At 34.9% G+C, this 21,317-nt stretch overlaps 1 protein-coding gene across 1 annotated transcript in view; it reads right to left on the reverse strand.

Moving 5' to 3' along the window:
• Positions 1-21,317, reverse strand: part of DNAH12 (dynein axonemal heavy chain 12) — a gene marked incomplete at its 3' end in the record, with an annotated part of 229,017 nt that overhangs the window by 27,303 nt on the left and 180,397 nt on the right. The window contains exons 55-61 of the mRNA XM_079935786.1: positions 20,558-20,705; positions 20,105-20,250; positions 14,055-14,269; positions 13,158-13,350; positions 11,669-11,861; positions 7,405-7,577; positions 2,580-2,720 (exon numbers count right to left, since the gene is read on the reverse strand). Coding sequence (XP_079791912.1) covers positions 2,580-2,720; positions 7,405-7,577; positions 11,669-11,861; positions 13,158-13,350; positions 14,055-14,269; positions 20,105-20,250; positions 20,558-20,705 — 1,209 coding nt within the window. The remainder of the gene's footprint in view (positions 1-2,579; positions 2,721-7,404; positions 7,578-11,668; positions 11,862-13,157; positions 13,351-14,054; positions 14,270-20,104; positions 20,251-20,557; positions 20,706-21,317) is intronic.

Here is a 21,317-nt window from a genome sequence, read left to right on the forward strand (position 1 = left end):
TAGGTTAAAAGTAAAAGTATGGAAAAATATATACCATGCTAACACTATTCAAAAGAAAGCTGGAGGGGCTACAATAATATCATACAAAGTAGATTTCAGAGCAATAAATATTACCAGGGATTTTAAAAAGTCAAGTCAATTTATTAAGAGGACATAACAGTCCTAAACATTTATACATCTAATAACAGCATCAAAACACAAAGCAATATTGATAGAACTGCAAGGAAAAGTCTCTATAGTTAGAGATTCCAACTCTCTCTCTATAACTGAACAAGTAGATAGAAAATCAATAAAGATATAGATGATATATGGACCATCTTGACCTCCTTGACATTTTAGAACATTCCACCCAAGAACAGCAAAATATACATTCTTTCCAAGAGCACATAGAACATTTACAAAGATGGATCATATTCTGGGCCATCTAATGTCTCACTCATAAAATTTCTGGAACAGGAATAACTATAGAGACAGAAAGCAGATCAGTATTACCTGGGGCTGGAAGTAAGAGCAGGAATTGACTAAACTGGCAAAAGGAAACTTCTGGGGATGATGGAAGTGTTCTAAAACTGGATTTTGGTGATGGTTGCACAATTATATAAATGTACTAAAAATCATCTAACTGTATTCTTACAATGGGGGAATTGCATAATGTGGCAATTACACCTAATAAAGCTGAAAAAAAGAGGATATCTCTATCGAGTGACTTACATTTATATTAATAGAAAAAGGTGCACAAGAACATTTACAGTGTATTCCCTTTGTGTAAGAAAGGAAAATAAGAAAAACATAAACAAATATATATAAACACACACGCACACACTTCACAAAAATTTACTCAAAATGGATCATAGACCTAAATGTAAAATGCAAAACTATAAAATTCCTAGAAGATAACATAGGAAAAAATCTAGGAGGTTTTAGGTATGGCAATAACTTTTTAGATACAACACCAAAGGCACAATCCATGAAAAAAAGAATTGATGAAGTGGACTTCATTAAAATTTAAAACATTTGCTCTGCAAAAGACAGAGAATAAGAAGGCAAGCTACACACTAGGAGAAAATATTTCCCAAAGATGTATCTGATAAAGGACTGTCATCCAACTCAACAACAAAAGATGAACAACCAAACTGATTAATAAATGGACAAAAGACCTAACAGATGCTTCACCAAAAATGATATAAAGATACCAAATAAGCAAATGAAAATATTTTCAATATTATATATCATTAGTGAATTGCAAATTAAAACAAGATTACACTACGCATCTATTAGAATGGTGAAATCCAGAACACTGACAAGACCAAATGCTGGCAAGGTTGTGAAGCAACAGGAACTCTCATTCATTGCTGGTAGAATGCAATGGATTAAGGAATGTAACCTATATGCTTGTTGAGCCTCTTCTGGGATCTGTGATGCAGAATGGATTTAGACTTTCACTTAGGACCCATTTTCAAAGTAATTTTCACAGAGAAAATATTAGTCAAGAAGAAAACTCTTTTAATATTTTAATGGTCCCATGAGTGAGAAAATAAAGGTGCTCCTTCAGCACCTTCCCCTGCCCAATATGTTCTGGCCCGAGTTTTTGCTTTTTCCAGAGTGTGGGTCAGTTTCAACATTCAAGACATCAAGGACCACAAGCCAAGATTCCTAAAAATGCTGAGATGCTGCATGGAATCTCTTGGAATACAGTTTCTTATAAAACTAAACATACTCTTACCCATGATCCAGCAATCACACTTCTTAGTATTTAACCAAATAAGTTAAAAACTTATGTGCACACAAAAACCTGAAGTTTTATTCATACTTTTCAAAACTTGCAAGCAACCAAGATGTCCTCCAGTAGGTGAATAGATAAACTACAGTACATCCAGACAATGAAATATTACTCAGTGCTAAAAAGAAATGAACAATCAAGCCATGAAAAGACATAGAAGAATCTTAAATACGTGTTATTAAGTGAAAGAAGCCAATCTAAAAACTCTCTTTCTTTTTTTTTTTTTGGCCACGCCACACGGCTTGCAGGATCTTAGTTCCCTGACCAGGCCAGCAGTGAAAGCACCGAGTCCTAAGCGCTGGACTGCCAGGGAATTCCCTGAAAACTCTATTTCTTGATCTGAGTGGTAGTTATGCAGATTTTTGCTTTGTACGAATTTACCAAACTGTACCTGAACATTTTGTGAGCTTTTCTGTATGATCCAAATTTTAAAAATCAAACATCAAAACACCAATACTACTATAGAGACATGTACAAGTAAAATCATGAATTATGCAGAGCTAAAACATGATATCCTTCTGTGAGAAGCCATTGATTAGGTTTTCCAGGCAAGTTTTTTTTTTTTTTGCAGTACACGGGCCTCTCACTGTTGTGGCCTCTCCCGTTGCGGAGCACAGCCTCCGGACGCGCAGGCCCAGTGGCCATGGCTCACGGGCCCAGCCGCTCCGCGGCATGTGGGATCTTCCCGGACCGGGGCACGAACCCATGTCCCCTGCATTGGCAGGCGGACTCTCAACCACTGCACCACCAGGGAAGCCCCAGGCAAGTTTTTAAAAGAAAGAAAAAGCAAGTAACTTACAAAAGAAGATTGGCACATAATAAAAAAGAAAACAATAGCTTGTCCTTCTCAAACAGTGATCGGCATATATTACAATATAAGTTGTATGTGAAGTGGTCATTTAAATATCGTAGGCGCTTTTCCAAAATTTTGGATTTGTTACTGAAAGGTTAAAAAAAAAAGGAAAATATATTGAGTCAAGTAAAACTAAGAAAAAATAAGTAACATATGAATTAACATACAAGTTGTTTTTATTTTATCGAAATAACCACTGTTAAAAATATGAAACTACACACACACACACACACACACGCATATATTGGGTTCACCAAAAAGTTTATTCAGGAAAATACCCGAAAGAACTTTTTGGTCAGCCCAATAAAAATGGTGACATCTGAGTAAGCGCTCTGGATTGTACCAGTGTGAACTTCCTGGTTGTGATACTGTACTATAGTTATATAAGATATTATCATTGGAAGGGAACCCTCATGCACTATTGGTGGGATTGTAAATTGGTACATAGTCCCACTATGAAAAACAGTATGGGGGTTTCTCAAAAAAATAAAAATAGAACTACTATACAATCCAGCAATGCTACTGCTGGGTATGTACCCACCACAAAACTCCAAAAACACTAATTCAAAAAGATATATGCACCCTATGTTTACTGCAACATTATTTTTTTTTAATTGAAGTATAGTTGATTTACAATATTGTGTACATTTCAGGTATACAGCACTGCGATTCAGTTATACATTTATATATATACATATAAATCTATATATTCTTTTTCAGATTCTTTTCCCTTATAGGTTATTATATAATATTGAGTATAGTTCCCTGTGTTATATAGTATGTCCTTGTTGGTTATCTATTTTATACATAGTAGTGTGTATATGTTAATCCCAGTCTCCTAATGTATCCCTCCCCTGACTCCTGTTTTCCCCTTTGGTAACCATAAATTTGTTTTCTGTGTCTGTCTCTCTCTGTTTTGGAAATAAGTTCATTTGTGTCTTTTTCTTTTAGATTCCAGATACAAGCGATGCCATATTTGTCTTTCTCAGTCTAGAATACTTCACTTAGTATGAGAATCTCTAGGTCCATCCATGTTGCTGCAAATGGCATTATTTCATTCTTTTTTTATGGCTGAGTAATATTCCACTGTACATATATACCGCATCTTTTTTTTTTCTCTCTCTTCTTTTTATTAATGTAGTATATCATATTGATTGATTTTTTAAACATCTTTATTGGAGTATAATTGCTTTACAATGGTGTGTTAGTTTCTGCTTTATAACAAAGTGAATCAGCTATACATATACATATATCCCCATATCTCCTCCCTCTTGTGTCTCCCTCCCACCCTCCCTATCCCACCCCTCTAGGTGGTCACAAAGTACTGAGCTGATTATCTTTTCAAATTATGGTTTTCTCTGGATATATGCCCAGGAGTGGGATTGCAGGATCATATGGTAGTTCTATTTTAAGATTTTTAAGGAACCTCCATACTGTTCTCCATAGTGGCTGTACCAGTTTACATTCTCACCAACAGTGTAAGAGGGTTCCTTTTTCTCCACACCCTCTCTAGCATTTATTATTTGTAGACTTTTTGATGATGGCCATTCTGACTGGTGTGAGATGATACCTCATTGTAGTTTTGATTTGCATTTCTCTTATAATTAGCGATGCTGAGCATCTTTTCATGTGCCTTTTGGCCATCTGTGTGTCTTCTTTGGAGAAATGTCTATTTAGGTCTTCTGCCCATTTTTTGATTGGAATTTAAGTGTCCATCAATAGATGACTGAATAAAGAAGATGTGGTATATATACACAACATATACTTAGCCATAAAAAAAGAAAATTTGCCATTTGCAACAACATGGAAGGAACTAGAGTGTATATGCTAAGTGAAATAAGTCAGAGAAAAATATCATATGATCTCTCTTATATGTAGAATCTAAAAAACAAAACAAATGAACAAACAAAACAACACAGAAACAGATTTATAGATACAGAGAGCAAACTGGTGGTTGCCAGAGGGGATGGGGTGGGGGCCATATAGGTGAAGGGGATTAAGAGGTACAAATTTCCAGTCAGAAAATAAATCAGACATGGGATGCAACATAGCATAAGGAATATAGTCAATAATATTGTAATACTTTTGCATGGTGACAGATGGTTACTAGACTTATTGTCGTGATTATTTCTTAATGTATTTAAATGTTGACTCACTATGTTGTACACCTGAGACTAACATAATATTGTACATTAACTACACTTCAGCTGAAAAAAAAAAGATGTAAGAACTGGAGAAACTGGGTAAAGGGTACGTGGGACCTCCCTGTACAGTTTTGTGTGTGTGCAACTTCGTATGAAGCTATATGTTAAAAATGGGGTATAATTCTATGAGAAAATGAAATATGGTTTACACCATCTCTCTATTTTCAAAATTCTAAATTTCTTATTGTACTCCCAAATGACTGAAAACAATCAGTTAATTAAAAAGCACCTACTGAATATCTATGAGTGTGAGAATCTAAGCTGGGGAGGGAACTGTAAGAGATAAAGAATTATGAAACATTTACCTGCCTCAAAGAAGCATAAAATCTAGATCAAGATCCATATGTTAAAAAAAAAAAAGAAAAGTAAGAAAACATATGGACAAAAGTGATTACTTCTGGATGGGTTATGACTAATAATTATTTTCTTCTTTATACTCTTACATGCTTAAAACTTTTGCAATAAGAATACGTTGCTTTCATTTTTTTAGTTCAATTTTTTCAGTAATACTTATGGGAATCTAAGACGATACACCCATTCTAGGAAAGTTTAGCAGTTACTTAAAAAAAAATAAACAAGCAACTACCACATGACCCAGCAACTGCACTCCTGGGCAGTTATCTTGGAGAAATGAAAACTTATGTTCACACAAAAACCTGTCCATGCATTTTATAGCAATTTTATTTGTAAAAGCCAAAACCTGGAAATAACCCAGATGTCCTGTAATAAGTGAATGATTAAACAAACTGTAGTACATCAATATCATTAAATCCTCTCAGCAATAAAAAGGAGTAAACGATCTAAATGAATCCCCAGAGAATTATATTGGGTGAAAAAAAGCCAATTCCCAAAAGTTACATAGTGTATGATTCCATTTATATAACATTGTTGAAGTGACAAAATTATAGAAATGGAGAACAGATTAGTGGTTGCCAAGGGTTACGGTCAGCATGAGAATGGGAGGAAGATGAGTATGGCTATAAAAGGGCAACATGGGTATCCTTGTGGTGATGAAAGTACTCTGTATCTTGACTGTGTCAACGTCAATATTCTGGTTGTGATATTGTACTACAGTTTCTCAAAACATCACCATTGAGGAAACTGCATAAAGAGTACATGGGATTGCTGCATTTTTTCTTATAATTGCATGTGAATCTACAATTATCTCAAAATTAAAAGTTTAATTTTTAAAAAGTAATACTTGGATCCATGGGAATGGGATGGAAGGGGAGGGGGTAGTGACACTTCTCTGAGCAGACCTTCTGTATGGGATTTACTTTTGGAGTCATATTGATGGCTTACGTACTCAAAAATATAATTAAAATCAACAAGGAAAAGGGGGAAACTCTAAAATGAAATATAAAAATAAACAAATTACCCTAACTGTATTTCACGTGAATAACAAACATCATCATACTAAAGGAGGAAAAACTAACCCAAGTAACTTTTGAATATAGTTTTTTTCATATAAAAACAAAAAGACTGTAAGTTTCTGTGTGAATACATGCATCCAATTCTCTTTAGTATATACCCAAGAATTGCTAGATTTGCTGGAAATACTAGATCATACGGCAAATCTATGTTTAATATTTTGAGGAACTTCTAAAAATGTTTCCAAAGTGGATGCATTATTTTACAATCCCACCAGCAGTGTATGAGGGTTCTGATGACTTCACATCCTCGACACCTATTATTGACATTTATGTCAATTCTTCAACTTGAACATCCTACATCATGTAGGGTATGTTAATTCAAATTCCAAATCCCAACTGGGAAAGTTTAGGGATTTCAATCACTCAGGAAAGATTGTTCTACCAAGAGCCCATGTAGAACACATATGCTAGGCTCAAATCATATTTTTATTCTACTTAACAGTTACTAAATACCAGATATTGTTAAAAAATACTCTATAAATATTATCTTTTTAATTCTCATAACAACTCTTAAAGGTAGGTATTATTATTATCCCTATTTTATAGATAAGAAAAATTGAGGCAATTACAGAAAAGTTAGCTGACTTGCCTGTATTCATGCAGCTATTATGTGGCAGAACTGAAATTTAATCGCTTACTCTGGTCTAACTCCAAAATCTGTGTACATTCAGTAATTGGTTAAAGTGAAAATATCTAGCAAATGATTAGAAATGCGGGGCTGAAATTTTTTAGAGACCTCAAGGCTGGAGAAAGATATATTGGAATTGCTAGCAAAGATAGGTCATGTGCTTTATCAAAATATTCAAAAGAGAGGGGCAAAAAGACCTAAAGCTAATCCCTCTATGCCTAAATCTTGAGTAGAAGTGAAACAAAACTTAAAATAGAAATGAGGCCTGCTTGCTTGCTCTTTCCTTCTTTCTTTCCTTCCTTCCTCCCTTCCTCCCATCCTTCTTTCCTTCCCTCTTCCCCTTCCTTCCCTCCCTTCTTCCTTCCTTCCTTCACTTTCCCCATATTTTGTAATGTTCTATAGTGAATATGTATTATATAAACAGTAAGAAAAAAATTATATATTTTAAATGGAAGGATGGTGAAAATCCAACCTAGGGAGCATGAATGAAGCTAGAGAATGTTTACCTGTCATGAATAGAGTTGATATAAAGGTTCACAAACCAGATGAGAGAGTACTGGTACATGGGATCAATGTTAGCCAGGTCTGCAATGCTAAAGAATAATACTGATGAATGTTTAGCAATAGGTCTATAGCCTTCTCGAGACTCTGCTATTTTGAGTTCTGTTTTTTCTGCAATCTAGAAGAAGAGAAAAATCAAGATTAAGAAATAGGAGATGTTTTAATTATATATTTTTCATATAATGAAATTTATATTAAAAATATCCCCTAACTTAATGACAAAATTATACAGGCATAGTTTACATCAAAGGGCTTTACTATGCTAAAATCTATTAAAAAAAGAAAGGGAGGGGGCTTCCTTGGTGGCGCAGTGGTTGAGAGTCCGCCTGCCGATGCAGGGGACACGGGTTCATGCCCTGGTCCGGGAAGATCCCACATGCCGCGGAGCAGCTGGGCCCGTGAGCCATGGCCGCTGAGCCTGCGCATCCAGAGCCTGTGCTCCGCAATGGGAGAGGCCATAACAGTGAGAGGCCCCGGTACCGCAAAAAAAAAAAAAAAAGAAAGGGAGGGACTACCCTGGTGGACCAGTGGTAAAGAATCTGCCTTCCACTGCAGGGAACACTGGTTCGATCCCTGGTCCGGGAACTAAGGTCCCACATGCCGTAGGGCAACTAAGCCCGTGCACCACAACTACTGAGCCTGCGCGCCTCAACTAGAGCACCTGCATGCCGCAAACTACAGAGCCCATGTGCTCTGGAGCCCGCAGGCCACAACTAGAGAAGAGAAAAGAAACCCTGCATGACACAACTAGAGAGACGCCCATGTGCCGCAATGAAGAGTCCACGCATTGCAACTAAAGCTCCCACGTGCCTCAGCGAAGCTCCTGCATGCTGCAACTAAGACCCAACGCAGCCAAAAAAAAGAGTCTAAAAAAGGAAGAAAGGAAAAGGAAGGAAGGAAAGAACTAGAGAGAGAGGGAAGAAGAAGAGAGGGTGGAAAGAAGGGAGGTAAAAGAAAGAAAAATCGCTTTACAGATTGAAGGTGTAACTACCCACCAATCATCTCTTTCTTATTTGAGGAATACAAAACTGTCAATCTTTCCTTATTCTTTGCCTTCATCTGACATGTATCTATTATTGTCACTCACCCTCTTTTATTTTAATAGGTCAGAGATAGAGAGGGAGATGGAGAGAGAGACAGCAAGTGTGCATGTGTGTATGGCTTAAGGTGTCAACATGTGTACCAGAACCCAGCACAAAGTCTGACAAAGTAGGAATTCAGAAATATTTGTTGGCTGATGGTTTGATACATTAAGAATACCTTTTTACCGTGAAATTCTCAAATTTTTAACTTTTCTGGGCTGAATAAGGGTATAGATATTTAACCCCAAATGAAAAAATTTCTCCAAGATAACAGCCCTTCCAATGACAACTCAATCTGATAGGTTGATATTCTACAGGAAAAACATGTAGAGCATTTTTCCAACCCTCTCTCCCTTCTTTGGAAATGCTAGCCACAGACTCTCTTGAATAAATGTGCCTATGTAGCCATGTTTATTTTGAATGATCCTGTTTATAGCTGATTAAATCAGGTGGGAGGGATAGAACCAGACCCAAAATAAGCTAATTAATTTTCCCGCCAGAGAATGAGAACTTTAGGAGCATCAAAAACTGAAATCAGGTGGTACTTGGCCTTAGTGCTAAAAGGTAATGGTATCGGAGTTGGTTTCTATGTGCAAGATAAACGTACGAAGGAACAGTATAAAAGTTTTACAGAAAAAATTGGTCTCCGGATGGAGCAGAAAGAAGCACATATGAGAACGACACAACCTTAGAGAAAGGGAGAGACAAAGAGCATAGAAACTTAATGTTTTCCATTAATTCCTGAGGCCTGTATGTACTTCCTATAATTGGGAAAATAAAATATCCCCTTGTATATTTTTTATTTAAGCTAATTTGAGTAGGTTTCTGTTCCTTGCAAGCAAACTTTCCCCCAAATTACAGTGTAGCTACAATTAAAAGTAAGGTTTGAACCTCAAACTTGACTATAAGTGAAACAAAGTTATCAACAATGGAAATTAATGACATTTTTACAAAAGAAAGCATAATCTTGGTATTCTCATTTTAACCTCCTGTTATTTAGCCCTTAATTTTTTCAGCTAAATGCCATTTACCATTAACAGCAACAGTAAGCAAAAACATTGAGCAAATATTATTATTTTTAAAGAGTAAATAATAATTTAACTCAGGTTCCAAGGCTTAATCTGCAGTGTATTTATAAATAGTGTTATATTTATATATACTTGGCTGCTTAGTATGAAACACTAAACTCAAGACATATAGAGTTTTGATTAATTACCATTAATGGCCTAAAATCAAAGGACAAGACATTTTCTAACAAATAAACATTGTGAGCACACGATGTTAAAAGAGGAGAATTTATTATTTGTAAAAATTTCCGGGGCTGTGCTATTTATATATATTATACTTTCCAAGAATCCACAAGACTAAACTTCAATAAAGACAACTTTTGCAGGGAGGGAAAGCTTTGAAACTTATAGAACAAATTCTTTTTTTTAAAAAAAATATTTATTTATTTAATTGCACAGGGTCTTAGTTGTGGCATGTGAACTCTTAGTTGCGGCATGCATGTGGGATCTAGTTCCCTGACCAGGGATCGAACCCAGGCCCCCTGCATTGGGAGTGTGCAGTCTTATCCACTGCGCCACCAGGGAAGTCCAGAACAAATTCTTAAAGTTTTGTTTGTGTTTATTTAATCTTATGGGTTGGGATAAAAGGGAAAAGCAGGTTTTAGACTATGTGGGAACACTTTGCTCTGAAGATGGTTTATCTTACATCTGGGTAGGTGGGTGGATAAAAGTCAGGGCCAGATACAGAGCATGTTTTAAATCAAAATATATAGTGAATTCTAAATTATGTTTGTAATGATTAATGAGACCCAGTCAAAAAGATATTATGATTAAATTTCTCTCTTTTTGTAAGATGAAGTATTTGAACCAATAAATATTGATATCTACTTTCCTCTTTGAGTCTAATAGGAATTAAGCTGATAAATGCTTCCTGTCTTTTCTTCCCTTTGAAAAAACACTGTGGTGAGAGGAAAATGAGGAATGGGTTCTGCTCTGACGAACATTAATTGGTAAGGCAGACATTATAGAATATCTCAGCCATGGTCCCCAGATGGGAGGCTACCACAGCATATTACTCTAAGACACTACTCCTTTTGGCTCTCCTGAAATGAAAAGCACAAACACAAAACAAAACAGTACACCTGGCTAGAGAGAGTCATTACCATCACATTCATATAAAACTAAACCCATCCCAAGGGGAAAGGTGCCTAGACCTTTTGGAAATCCTCTACCCCAAAACTGGGGTGCATGGGGTAGGGTGCAAACAGGAGGATGCTGAGCAACTAGTGAAATTTCTATTAGGTTTCTTTTTATTTTTTAATTACGCCAATATTAAGGTGTGTTTAATTCATTGGGTGGGCCAAGGAGGATTGAAAGGTCTGAAAATCAGTAAAGTTAGCCTACTAAAGTCATTCTGTATTATCATTTCATTGTATGAACTTGGGCCTTAACTACTTTTTCTGGGCCCTACTTTTCTCAACTATGAAATGATAAAGATGACAAATAGCTAAGGCTTCTTCCACCCATAACACTGTAGGATTATATTTTTTAAAAGATGCAATATAAAAATACCATTTAGCTGTGTTAGATGAATTTGCAATAAGTACATTATTGTATGTGTCTTCCTTCCTCTACCTGCCACTCCCAACTCTCATACCTCTCTCCCAGACAAAAGACAAGGCAATGTCAGAAGATCATCCTTATTAGTTCCTAGAACCACTTACTGTCCAATTAACCAGCAATTACCTTCACACATCTTAAGTTCCAACCAGGAACAGAGGCAAGCCATATTCTCAAACTTAAGTTTTAGGTGAAGAGTCAACTAAAATTTGAATGAACCTGACTAGCTTACCCTACCTACACAATAATAAAAAGTATGCTTAAAATTTTTTTCATTCCAAATTTATTTCTTCTGTGTATAGGTGCCACAGAGATGACACCAGGTTTTGAATGATTCAACAGTATAAGATATTCTCTTATGAGTTTAAAATTAGTTTCTATCTTTTGGTATTTTATGAATTCTTTTCCTCTTCCCATAAGCCTAGTATAGCACTTTCCTTAGGGAGTGGGAGCACACTGGACTCTTAAGAATCTAAAAATTTCTAGGATTCTTTTTTTACCTGTTGTTTCTTTGTTATCTCATTGGACATCAATTTAGCAGAGTCTAAGACTTTAATTGCACTTTCATCTTCTAAAATGTTCCCTTCTGAAGATGATAATGTTTCTAAAATTTTTTTCTCTATATCTTTTAGCTGTTTCTTATTAGCTGCAGACTGAAGAATAAGAGCATTTCGTTCCTCTTCTAATTCTGGTCTAAAAAGATAAAAACATTTAGTCTAAATTTGTAGTATTTTATCCAAATATTAGATATCCCAATTTTGTAGACAGTTAAATAATTTTGTAGACATATAATACAAATTAAGATGAGTAATCTCTTTATCCTAACCTAAGAAAAAAATGCTCCCATGAAAATAATAATTTGAGAAACTCAAGCAAAAAAAAGCATTAATTACATATATGTAAAATGTGGCAATAACATATACTACAGTAAGTCTAAGAATATGTTAAATTTATCCATATGGCTTAGCTCATTGTGTGAGAATAAGAACTGGAAAAGAAACTCAGAATATGAGACTTCTTATCTATTCCTTGGCTTAATCATATTCAGTCCCATTTTCATCATCTCTTCTACAACAGGAGACAGAAAAGATGACTCATCCTACAAATGGCTCTTCAAGTAAAAGACAAAACTCGCACTTATATCTTAACAATGAAGGTATGAAACTTCAAAATAACATAATTCACCATGTTATAGAATATTTTATGACATAGTTCTGTCTTGGATACTGCGCAAGTGGGATAAACACTGAAAATAACAAAAGAACTTCATGGTACATATTTTCACTTATAAGTTGATTTCATGTAATAGACTACTTGATAGTGTTATATTAAGCTTCAAGTGGAATCAAAGGTTTCCTTCAGGAAGCAATTCTTTACTAGTAGCCCTTCTAGGTATCATAATATTTTTTCTCATTTAAAAAATAATACATGCTAGCAATGGAAAAATACATAAAGTATAAAGAAAATAATAAGAATTATCCATAATCTTACCAATCCTAAGGATTATCACTGTCAATATTCTTTCTCAATCTTTTTTTGGTATATATGGATATCCATTCATGCATTAACTTTTTAAAAACAAATATTACCCCTACCATATATAGGTTTGTATCCTGCTTTTTCATTCTTGTCCTAAGTATTTTCTTATTTCATTAATATCCTGTATATGTCTTTGAACACATTTCTGATTTTGTCTGTAGCATACATTCCTAGGGATGAAATTTTTTGGCTCAAACAGTCAGATACAAGTCAGAAGTCATGGCATATCACCTGAATCCTGCTACCCATACTAAAAGCCCAATATAACATGGTTGGTTTATAACTTGCTTGTTACAGAATGGCTATTTTAAAGAATTAAATACTTATTTAATTTATAATGACAAAATATAAAATTTTGACAAGGTTTCAAAATAATCACATAACAAAAGTATTAATGGCCTACAAATATTCCTCTCTATACCCCCTGGAAGTATCTAAAAAAACACGTACCTCTCCTTTGCAACAACAATACCTAGTAATTGATCTTCAAGTCCTTCTGGAGTTATCATGAAATTGAGCAAAGATAGCTTTGTAGCCAGCTCTGGCATATAGTGTGGATTCCTCAGCTTTGTGGTGATATAAAACTTGAAATCAAAGGAATACTCAATAATGACCTCACCAAGTCTGATGCAATCAATGCCACCTGTATTTCAGAAAAAAAATGCAGAATAAATAAGCCAAAGTTACATAGCCCATCCCCCCTGTTAAAGCCCTTCCTAGGTTACAAGTAAAAAGTCATAAAGTAATTTCAAATAGAATACAAAAAGGTGTTGCAAAAGTCACATATAACACAGAGGCAAGTAAGCAATTATACAGCAGGACTCATTAATTCTGGGGTACTATAAGACATTTTCTCTGGTTGTCATGGAGTCTTCTAAATCAAGATTCCTTTAGATCTTACTTCTTCCATTACTTTTCAATAATGATTCCAAAATTATTTATATATTGCTAAAGCTCTTAAAAGTACTAGAGCTTGACAGAGATAAAATTTTTATAAGCAGAAAGATATATGGTGGGCAACGTCTACCTAAAGTCAACTCTGGTCCACATTAACCACTACTATTCATAGTAATGGACTTTGTGGGGTCCTTGGTCACAAGATGAAGGAATTTCAGGCTGGCTTCAACTTCATGTTCTCTACTGAACAACAGTCTAGGTAACAGTGATTAAGGCAATGAAGGTATTTACTTTAGAATATCTGATACTTGTTCCAAATTTCCTTTCATGCATAACAACGACACAGAAGTTCTGCGTTAACATTATTATTAAAATATGTAGTGCTTTTCTTGCCTCAGAGATAATCCAATCACCTTTCAGTTCTACCAACTAATATCAATTGATTTCTACCTTGTTTAAAAGTTTGTCTAAGTAGTAAAGGCTCCAAAGATGGATCCAGTTCTTCACCAACATTTTCTAATAGAAGTGGAGTTCCAAACTGAATACAGTTTTCCAGTGTTCTCATATAGTCTGAATCTGATAGCTTAATAACACTAAGCTGATTTTCTTTCTCAGAGTTTTTGATCCATTTATTGGCTTGACCCTGGGGGTCAATCATTAAAGGCCTAGAATATAATAAGAAATATTCTGAGGGGAATAAATAGATGTTGAGATTTCTTTAAAATTATATAATTTACATAATAAACATCACCATCAATCTGTACAAATACAAAGTGTTTCACGTACATTACCAGGATTAAGCTTCACAAAATTCCTGTGCGAAAAAAGTGAAAAGGAGTTTTATTCTCATTTATTTATTTATTTATTTATTTGTTTTTGCGGTACGCAGGCCTCCCACTGTTGTGGCCTCTCCTGTTGCGGAGCACAGGCTCCGGACACGCAGGCTCAGGGGCCATGGCTCACGGGCCCAGCCGCTCTGCGGCATGTGGGATCTTCCTGGACCGGGGCACGAACCCGTGTCCCCTGCATCGGCAGGCGGACTCTCAACCACTGTGCCACCAGGGAAGCCCCCCCTCATTTATCTTTGAAGTGAAGAAATTCAGTCTCAGGGAGTACTTTGCCCAAGGTTCTAAGGTTAAAAAACTAGTTCAATGTCAGAAGTAGGACAAAGAGCTGTGTTTTTTCCAACATAACATACTGTTTTCATGGTAATTTTAATACATGTCATCTGTTAACATAATATAAAAAATAATCCTACGTATTTGATAAAAACTTAAAATAAGAGATCCACTAGCCTATAACAGATTTCCTTAGGTTATGAGTAGAACCATAAACTAAGTTTCCAAGTTTAGTTTAGTATATATTTGAGATCTATTTAGGAATTTTTTCTATGTAAGTATGGTACAGACTTTATGTTTAAGAACATATGATTCATGGTTTCAGAGAATCAAAATATGATGTGCTTTCCTCTTCTTCAGTGATGATGCTGTCTTAGGTTCCTTTTATATTCAGTACAGTGCATTAAATTATCTTTTAAAAATATAAGCACAGAAAGGGGAGTTTTCATTCCATGTCACTTTGCCTTTCCCATTCTCCTTCTGTTTCAACAGTTTCTAGGGATAAAAGTCCCCTTTCCCTTTGCCTAAAAATAAGCTCTTTAATCAACTACTCCCAGATAACTTTGTTCTTTTATTTTCTTTCCTTTCCAAAAAACAAAACAATCCAATACTAGCTGACTGGTTGTTTTCTTTCTCTGCTCAAACTGTGCTGAAATCCTATTGAAAGCACAAAAAAGTACAGACACTAGTTGAAATTTACTTTTGCTATCATAGCAAACAGAGGAAAAGTGTTCCGGAAATGAGAAAGTTATTTTGCACACAATTGCTTAAAAGTTGTCTAGTAATTAGACTAGATGCTTTTAGTACATTTCAAGGCCCTGTTTAAAGGGACATTTTTTTCTTCCTTACATATCCTTATTATTGGAAAAATATGGTATTTGTTCATTCCCCTGCAAAAAGTAACTATTTCTGTCAATTAAGATTTTTAATGCCTATCAATATTCTTGGTAAAACCTAAATCAATGTTCTCAGTAATGCAATAATTAGAGATCCTGTTTATTCTAAAAGAAATCCAACTTCTACTTAATACAACTTTCTGTATTACAAATACAACTGGAAAATTGAGTTGTGTCCATCACAGAAATAACACCACGCCAAGTTATTTGTATTCTGTATGTACATGACTGTAGGTATGAAAGTAATGCTCATCTACATTTGAGATCTTTGGGCAGTCTGAAGAAAAAAGCATTATCAATCTATGCTTCTGACAGAGGTAGTAATTTTGGGGAAAACAAAGCTTTGCTGTTAAGTAGCCAGTAGCCAGTGTTGTATTAGTAAACGATAATAAAGCAGAAGAGTAAGTATTTTCATTGTGGTTAAAAAGTAAGCAAGGGGGGGCTTCCCTGGTGGCGCAGTGGTTGAGAGTCCGCCTGCCGATGCAGAGGACACGGGTTTGTGCCCCGGTACGGGAAGATCCTATATGCCGCGGAGCAGCTAGGCCTGTGAGCCAGGGCCGCTAAGCCTTCGCGTCTGGAGCCTGTGCTCCACAACCGGAGAGTCCACAACAGTGAGAGGCCCATGTACCGCAAAAAAAAAAAAAAAAAAAAAAAAAAGTAAGCAAGGGGCTTCCCTGGTGGCACTCCATGGTATGGAGTGACATCTTTAAAGGAAAAAAGGAAAACCAAAAGAATCCAAAAAACTGTCAACTCAGAATTCTAAACCCAGCAAACAATATCTTTCAAAATGAAGATGAAATAAAGAAAAAAAGCTAAATGAATTAATTGCCAATAGACCTGTACTCAGGAAGTGCTGAAAAATATTTGTCAGGCAGAAGAAATATGAAAATAGATAGAAACATAAAGAAATGAAGAAGTCTAAGGGCATTCCCTGGCATCCCAGTGGTTAGGGCTTGGTTCTTTCACTGCTGTGACCCAGGTTCCATCCCTGGTTAGGGAACTAAGATCTTGTAAGCCGTGCCACCACAAGGCCAAAAAAAAAAAAACAATCAAAAAGTACAAAAATGGGGAAAAAATGAACATAAACATAAAAGACATTTTTCTTATATTTAAGCACCCTAACATAATTACTGTCTAAAGCAAAAATAGTAACAATGTATTGTGGGATTTATGGCATATGAAAAATAAAATATACAATAACAGCACAATAAATAGGAGAGAGACATTGGAACTATACTGTTGAAAGATTCTTATACTATATGTGTAGCAGTATACTGCTATCTGAAAGTATTCAGAAACTAAAGATGTGTATTGTAAACTCTAGAGCAAACACTTAAAATAGGGAATATATAACCAACAAGCAAATAGTGGAGATAAGATGGAATCATAAAAAAATTCAATTAATCCAAAGCCAGGTGGAAAAAGAAGATAAAAGGAACAAAGAACAGATGAGACAAACAGAAAAGAACTTGTAAGACAGTAGAGTTAAATCTAAATGTATCAATAATTCCATTAAGTATAACTGATCTAAATACTCTGATTACAAGTGAGAATTATATCAATTATATCTCTATTTTAAAAAACAGAAAAAAAGTCATGTAATCCCTCCCATTTAAAAGCTTCAAATGGTTGGTAATGTTCTGCATCTTGATTGTGGCAGGGATCATATGACCATAGGCCTTAATCAAAATTCATAAAACACTGCACCTAAAAAGGGTGAATTTTATTGTATATATCATATCTCAATAAACCTGACATAAAATTAAAGAAAAAATAAAGTGAGGAGAAAAACAAAGACATTTTCAGACCAATTCACAAGTCCTTACTAAACGAAAGACTGAAGGGACAAAGATAGCATTACAAATCAGTGAGGAAAGGAAGAATAACTCAATAAATGCTGCTGGGGTAAATGGTTATCATTATAAAATAAATAAATAAAATTAGATCCTTACCTTTCATCACATCCAAAGATGGAAAAAGAAGCAAGCAACAGGGTTCTAACTGTGAACTGCTTTCCCAGTTCACGACTCTGTTTCTGAGAACTATATTCTTGACCTACTCATGTGTGTTACTACAATGGCTTGGCCCCCAGCCATAGGTGACAAGACCTAGTATGGATATTTGTCCCACACTAAACTAATCAGATTTTTCTCTCATGGGAATTTGAACTTGTACTTAATGGTTCTGGTTAATGTATATTATTCAACTGATGTGTTTTGTGAACTTAGGAACTAAGGCTTCATTAGGGAATGGTCATGTGTACAGAAGAACAGAATCAGCATATAATCAGAGACAGACCAATGAAGCAGCTGCACAGAGAAAAACACAGAAAATAGGTCCTACAGTGAGGGAGAGAAAGAGAGACAGAGGGAGAGATTGAGACTGATTGGGAGAGATACCAATTTTCATTGGTATTTTCATTACAAAAGCCTACTGGCTCAACTTTTCTCTGAGGTACACTTAAGATACTCTAAAGTGAGTAGCCAAAAGAGTGAACATTAGTTACATTACTGGGTTCTGCTGTTAGGAGGCAGAGAGAAGAGATTAAGCCTCTGTGGTCACTTACAGTGTCCAGAAGGATGATAGCCATAGATGAACACATTGGTCCCAACTGGCAAGAAGTGAAGTCTGGTCTATAAGGATGGAGACTCATCCCTCAGAACTGACCCAGTCCATGACTTATTGACCAGACAGTCCAAAAATAACAGGTAGAAAGGAGTAACACCATTGAAATATTACTGTATTAGAAGAGTCATCTTTCTGCCAGAAAATGACAGATTGTTTTCTTCAATTTACATACAATCCTGAAACCTCTGGTTTCCCTGGATTTCAGTTAAGCCTTATAGATATCCTAATAGCATTTTTGAACTGCAATTTAAAAAATCTGAATGGCCACCAAATGCATAGAAAAGAGTTCTAAAACAGAATACTCAGGGTCAAATATTCTGTTAAATAGAACTTGCCCTGCTTTACAAGAGAACACATTTTCTGGAATAGCTAATTACACTTCCTCAGATTGTAATAAATTTTACTAATTGCCTAGAAGTTTCAACCTAAGGATGTTCACTCTCAAGTAAAATTTTGAGTGGATAAGCACTCAAAACACATACATCAGTATTTCAGTAAAATGATACTATCAATATAAAGGAGACTCAGACGTTTTGAAGTATCTAGTAAGTTTTCCAAAGAATATAATAAACAATACCTCAAACTTTTAGAATGTAAGATTTCCTTGTATCTTTAATGTATCTTATATCCCAAAAGAAGACTGAAATTTCCATTACAGTTATAAAGGTAGCAAATGGGATACCCTATTCCACATTTCACTTAACATAATAAATAAGAACAAGGATTTGGAAGTTAAATTGCCTGGGTTCAAATTCTTACTCCACCATTTACTAGCTCAGTTATCTCACTACATTTCAAATTAGTAAATCACTGTGGGCCTCAGTCGTCTCATCTGTAAAATGGAATAATAAGAACTAACTCATAGGAATTTGTGAGGATATAAGGCACTTACAAAGTACCTCATGAATATAAGAACTCAATAGTATCTATCATAGTATATTTGACATAAGATCCCAAGAAAAGACTTAAATTAGATGACAACATGACTAAATAACCATTTATAAGAAACTATTTCTCAGATGAGAGTAATTTCCCAAGTTTTTGAAAGTGATATAAATAAAAGGATAACAATAAAAACCATTTGGAAAACTCATATAGTTATCACACTATCAGTGATAGTGTTGAAAAATATACATGAAATTGCATAAATTATTGTTATAGTATCATGAAAATGGGTAGAAATACCTAGTTAAAATAAATACATTGAATAGCCAAAACCTGCCAACGGCCCAAGTGTCCGTCAACAGGAAAATGCATAAAGTTATATAGTCATGTAATGGAATACTACTCAGCACAAAAATTAGTAAGATTATGCTGTGTGGAAAAAGCCTTATACAAAAGACTACATACAGTATGATTCCATTTATATGAAGTTCTAGAATAGGCAAAACTAACCTGTGATGGAAAATAATCAGAATAATAATCTCCTATGGGATGAGGGTGGGGATTTACTGGGAAGGGACAAAAGAGAATGTTTTATACCTTGACAGAGGTTTGGGTTGCACAAGTGCATACTTTTGTTAGAACTCATTGAATGGTATAGTTTTAAGTTTTGTGTATTTCATTGTATGTAAATTTTACCTCAAAAGAAAAAAAAAACAAATATTGAACTTTAGTTAATGATATGCATGCTGAAGTATTTGGAAGGAAGTAGATCCATGTCTGCAACATACGTTGAAATACATGAAAAAAGATGAGTTGATGGATGGATAGAGGGATAGATAAGAATAATAAAATGTTAATTGTAGGATCTAGGAAGTAGTAGCTATACAGGCACTTTAAAATCCTTTCAACTTTTCTCTATATTTGAAAACCTTAAAATAAAATAATTGAAAAATAAATACTTTATGTTCCTTACCAACGCCTGGAGTTATTAACAATCACTCCATTGTCTATGGAGAAAGTATCTGTAGGCAATCCAGCAATATTCCAAGCTCTAATTTTTACTGGATCACCCAGGGTCTTACTCAATGAGAACTCCTCTGAACATGGGATTTTTTTTTGCTGTAAGAAATAAACAAATTTCTTTTGAGGTTTTCTCTTGTCTTGTTGATTGAAATATTGTTAACATTAAAATACTGATTTGTTATTAGATATTGTTTAATAATTCTAAAGAACAAAAAGAAAACTGAAAGGAAAGTTGGACTATCTAAGTATTTTACTGATCAAACAAGAAGAAAAAAAGAAAAACCCCATATTTTCAGTCATTTCTTCCCTTCTCTGTTTTTATTATCATCTTTTCCCCCCAGATACCCCAACACATACTTTAAGTGTTCTATATAAAGAAACTTATGAAATATAAAACTATTACCTTGCACAACATGCTCCAATCTTCTGTACATGTTTGTCGAAAGCCAGCAGTGAAAGCACCAAGGTAGGCTATTACTCCTGCTGATACTAAGACATCACCAGTCAAATTTTCATATACTATCTGAAGGTCATCTGCAGCTTGAGACCATCTGGGAGATTAATCAAAGGCAAAATAGCCTCATCAAAGAGAATGATCTATGATAGTAATTGAAAGGGCTAGGGGCTTCTAGTCCAAACTCTATAACAAAATGCCATGAAATGTCGGGCACTTGCTTACCTATAAGCAAGGAGGTTGGGTCCCTTCTAGCTCTAACATGCTATAATATATATCTATGTTATACAAATGATAATCTACCTTTGATTAGAATATTAGGCATTTCTTACACGACTTGTTCTTTCAGAATAAGCAAAACAAAAAAACCACCAGCATTTTGTCTAATAATTTTAATCAGGATGATTTGGTCTGGTGGCCCTGCTATTTGTTCCTGAAAAACATAGGAACATTTGCAATTCATTACCAAAAATTACATTTAAGTTGTATAGCAGCTGACATACTAAGGTTGATATTTTTTTGCATTTAATGAAACCTTTACAATAAAAAGTGCATTACAAAACCATCCAATCTACCTTACAAAGTATTGTCAAAAGTATGTAACTTTATCATGCTATTCATTCAACAAATGTAGTTAATAACTATGATAGTTGGCTGGCCAGTACAAATAAGTAGATTAAAATAAAGCTAACTGGCTTTGTTATATCAA

The sequence above is a fragment of the Stenella coeruleoalba genome, assembly GCF_951394435.1.
Source record: "Stenella coeruleoalba genome assembly, chromosome: 10".
Lineage (NCBI taxonomy): Eukaryota > Metazoa > Chordata > Mammalia > Artiodactyla > Delphinidae > Stenella > Stenella coeruleoalba.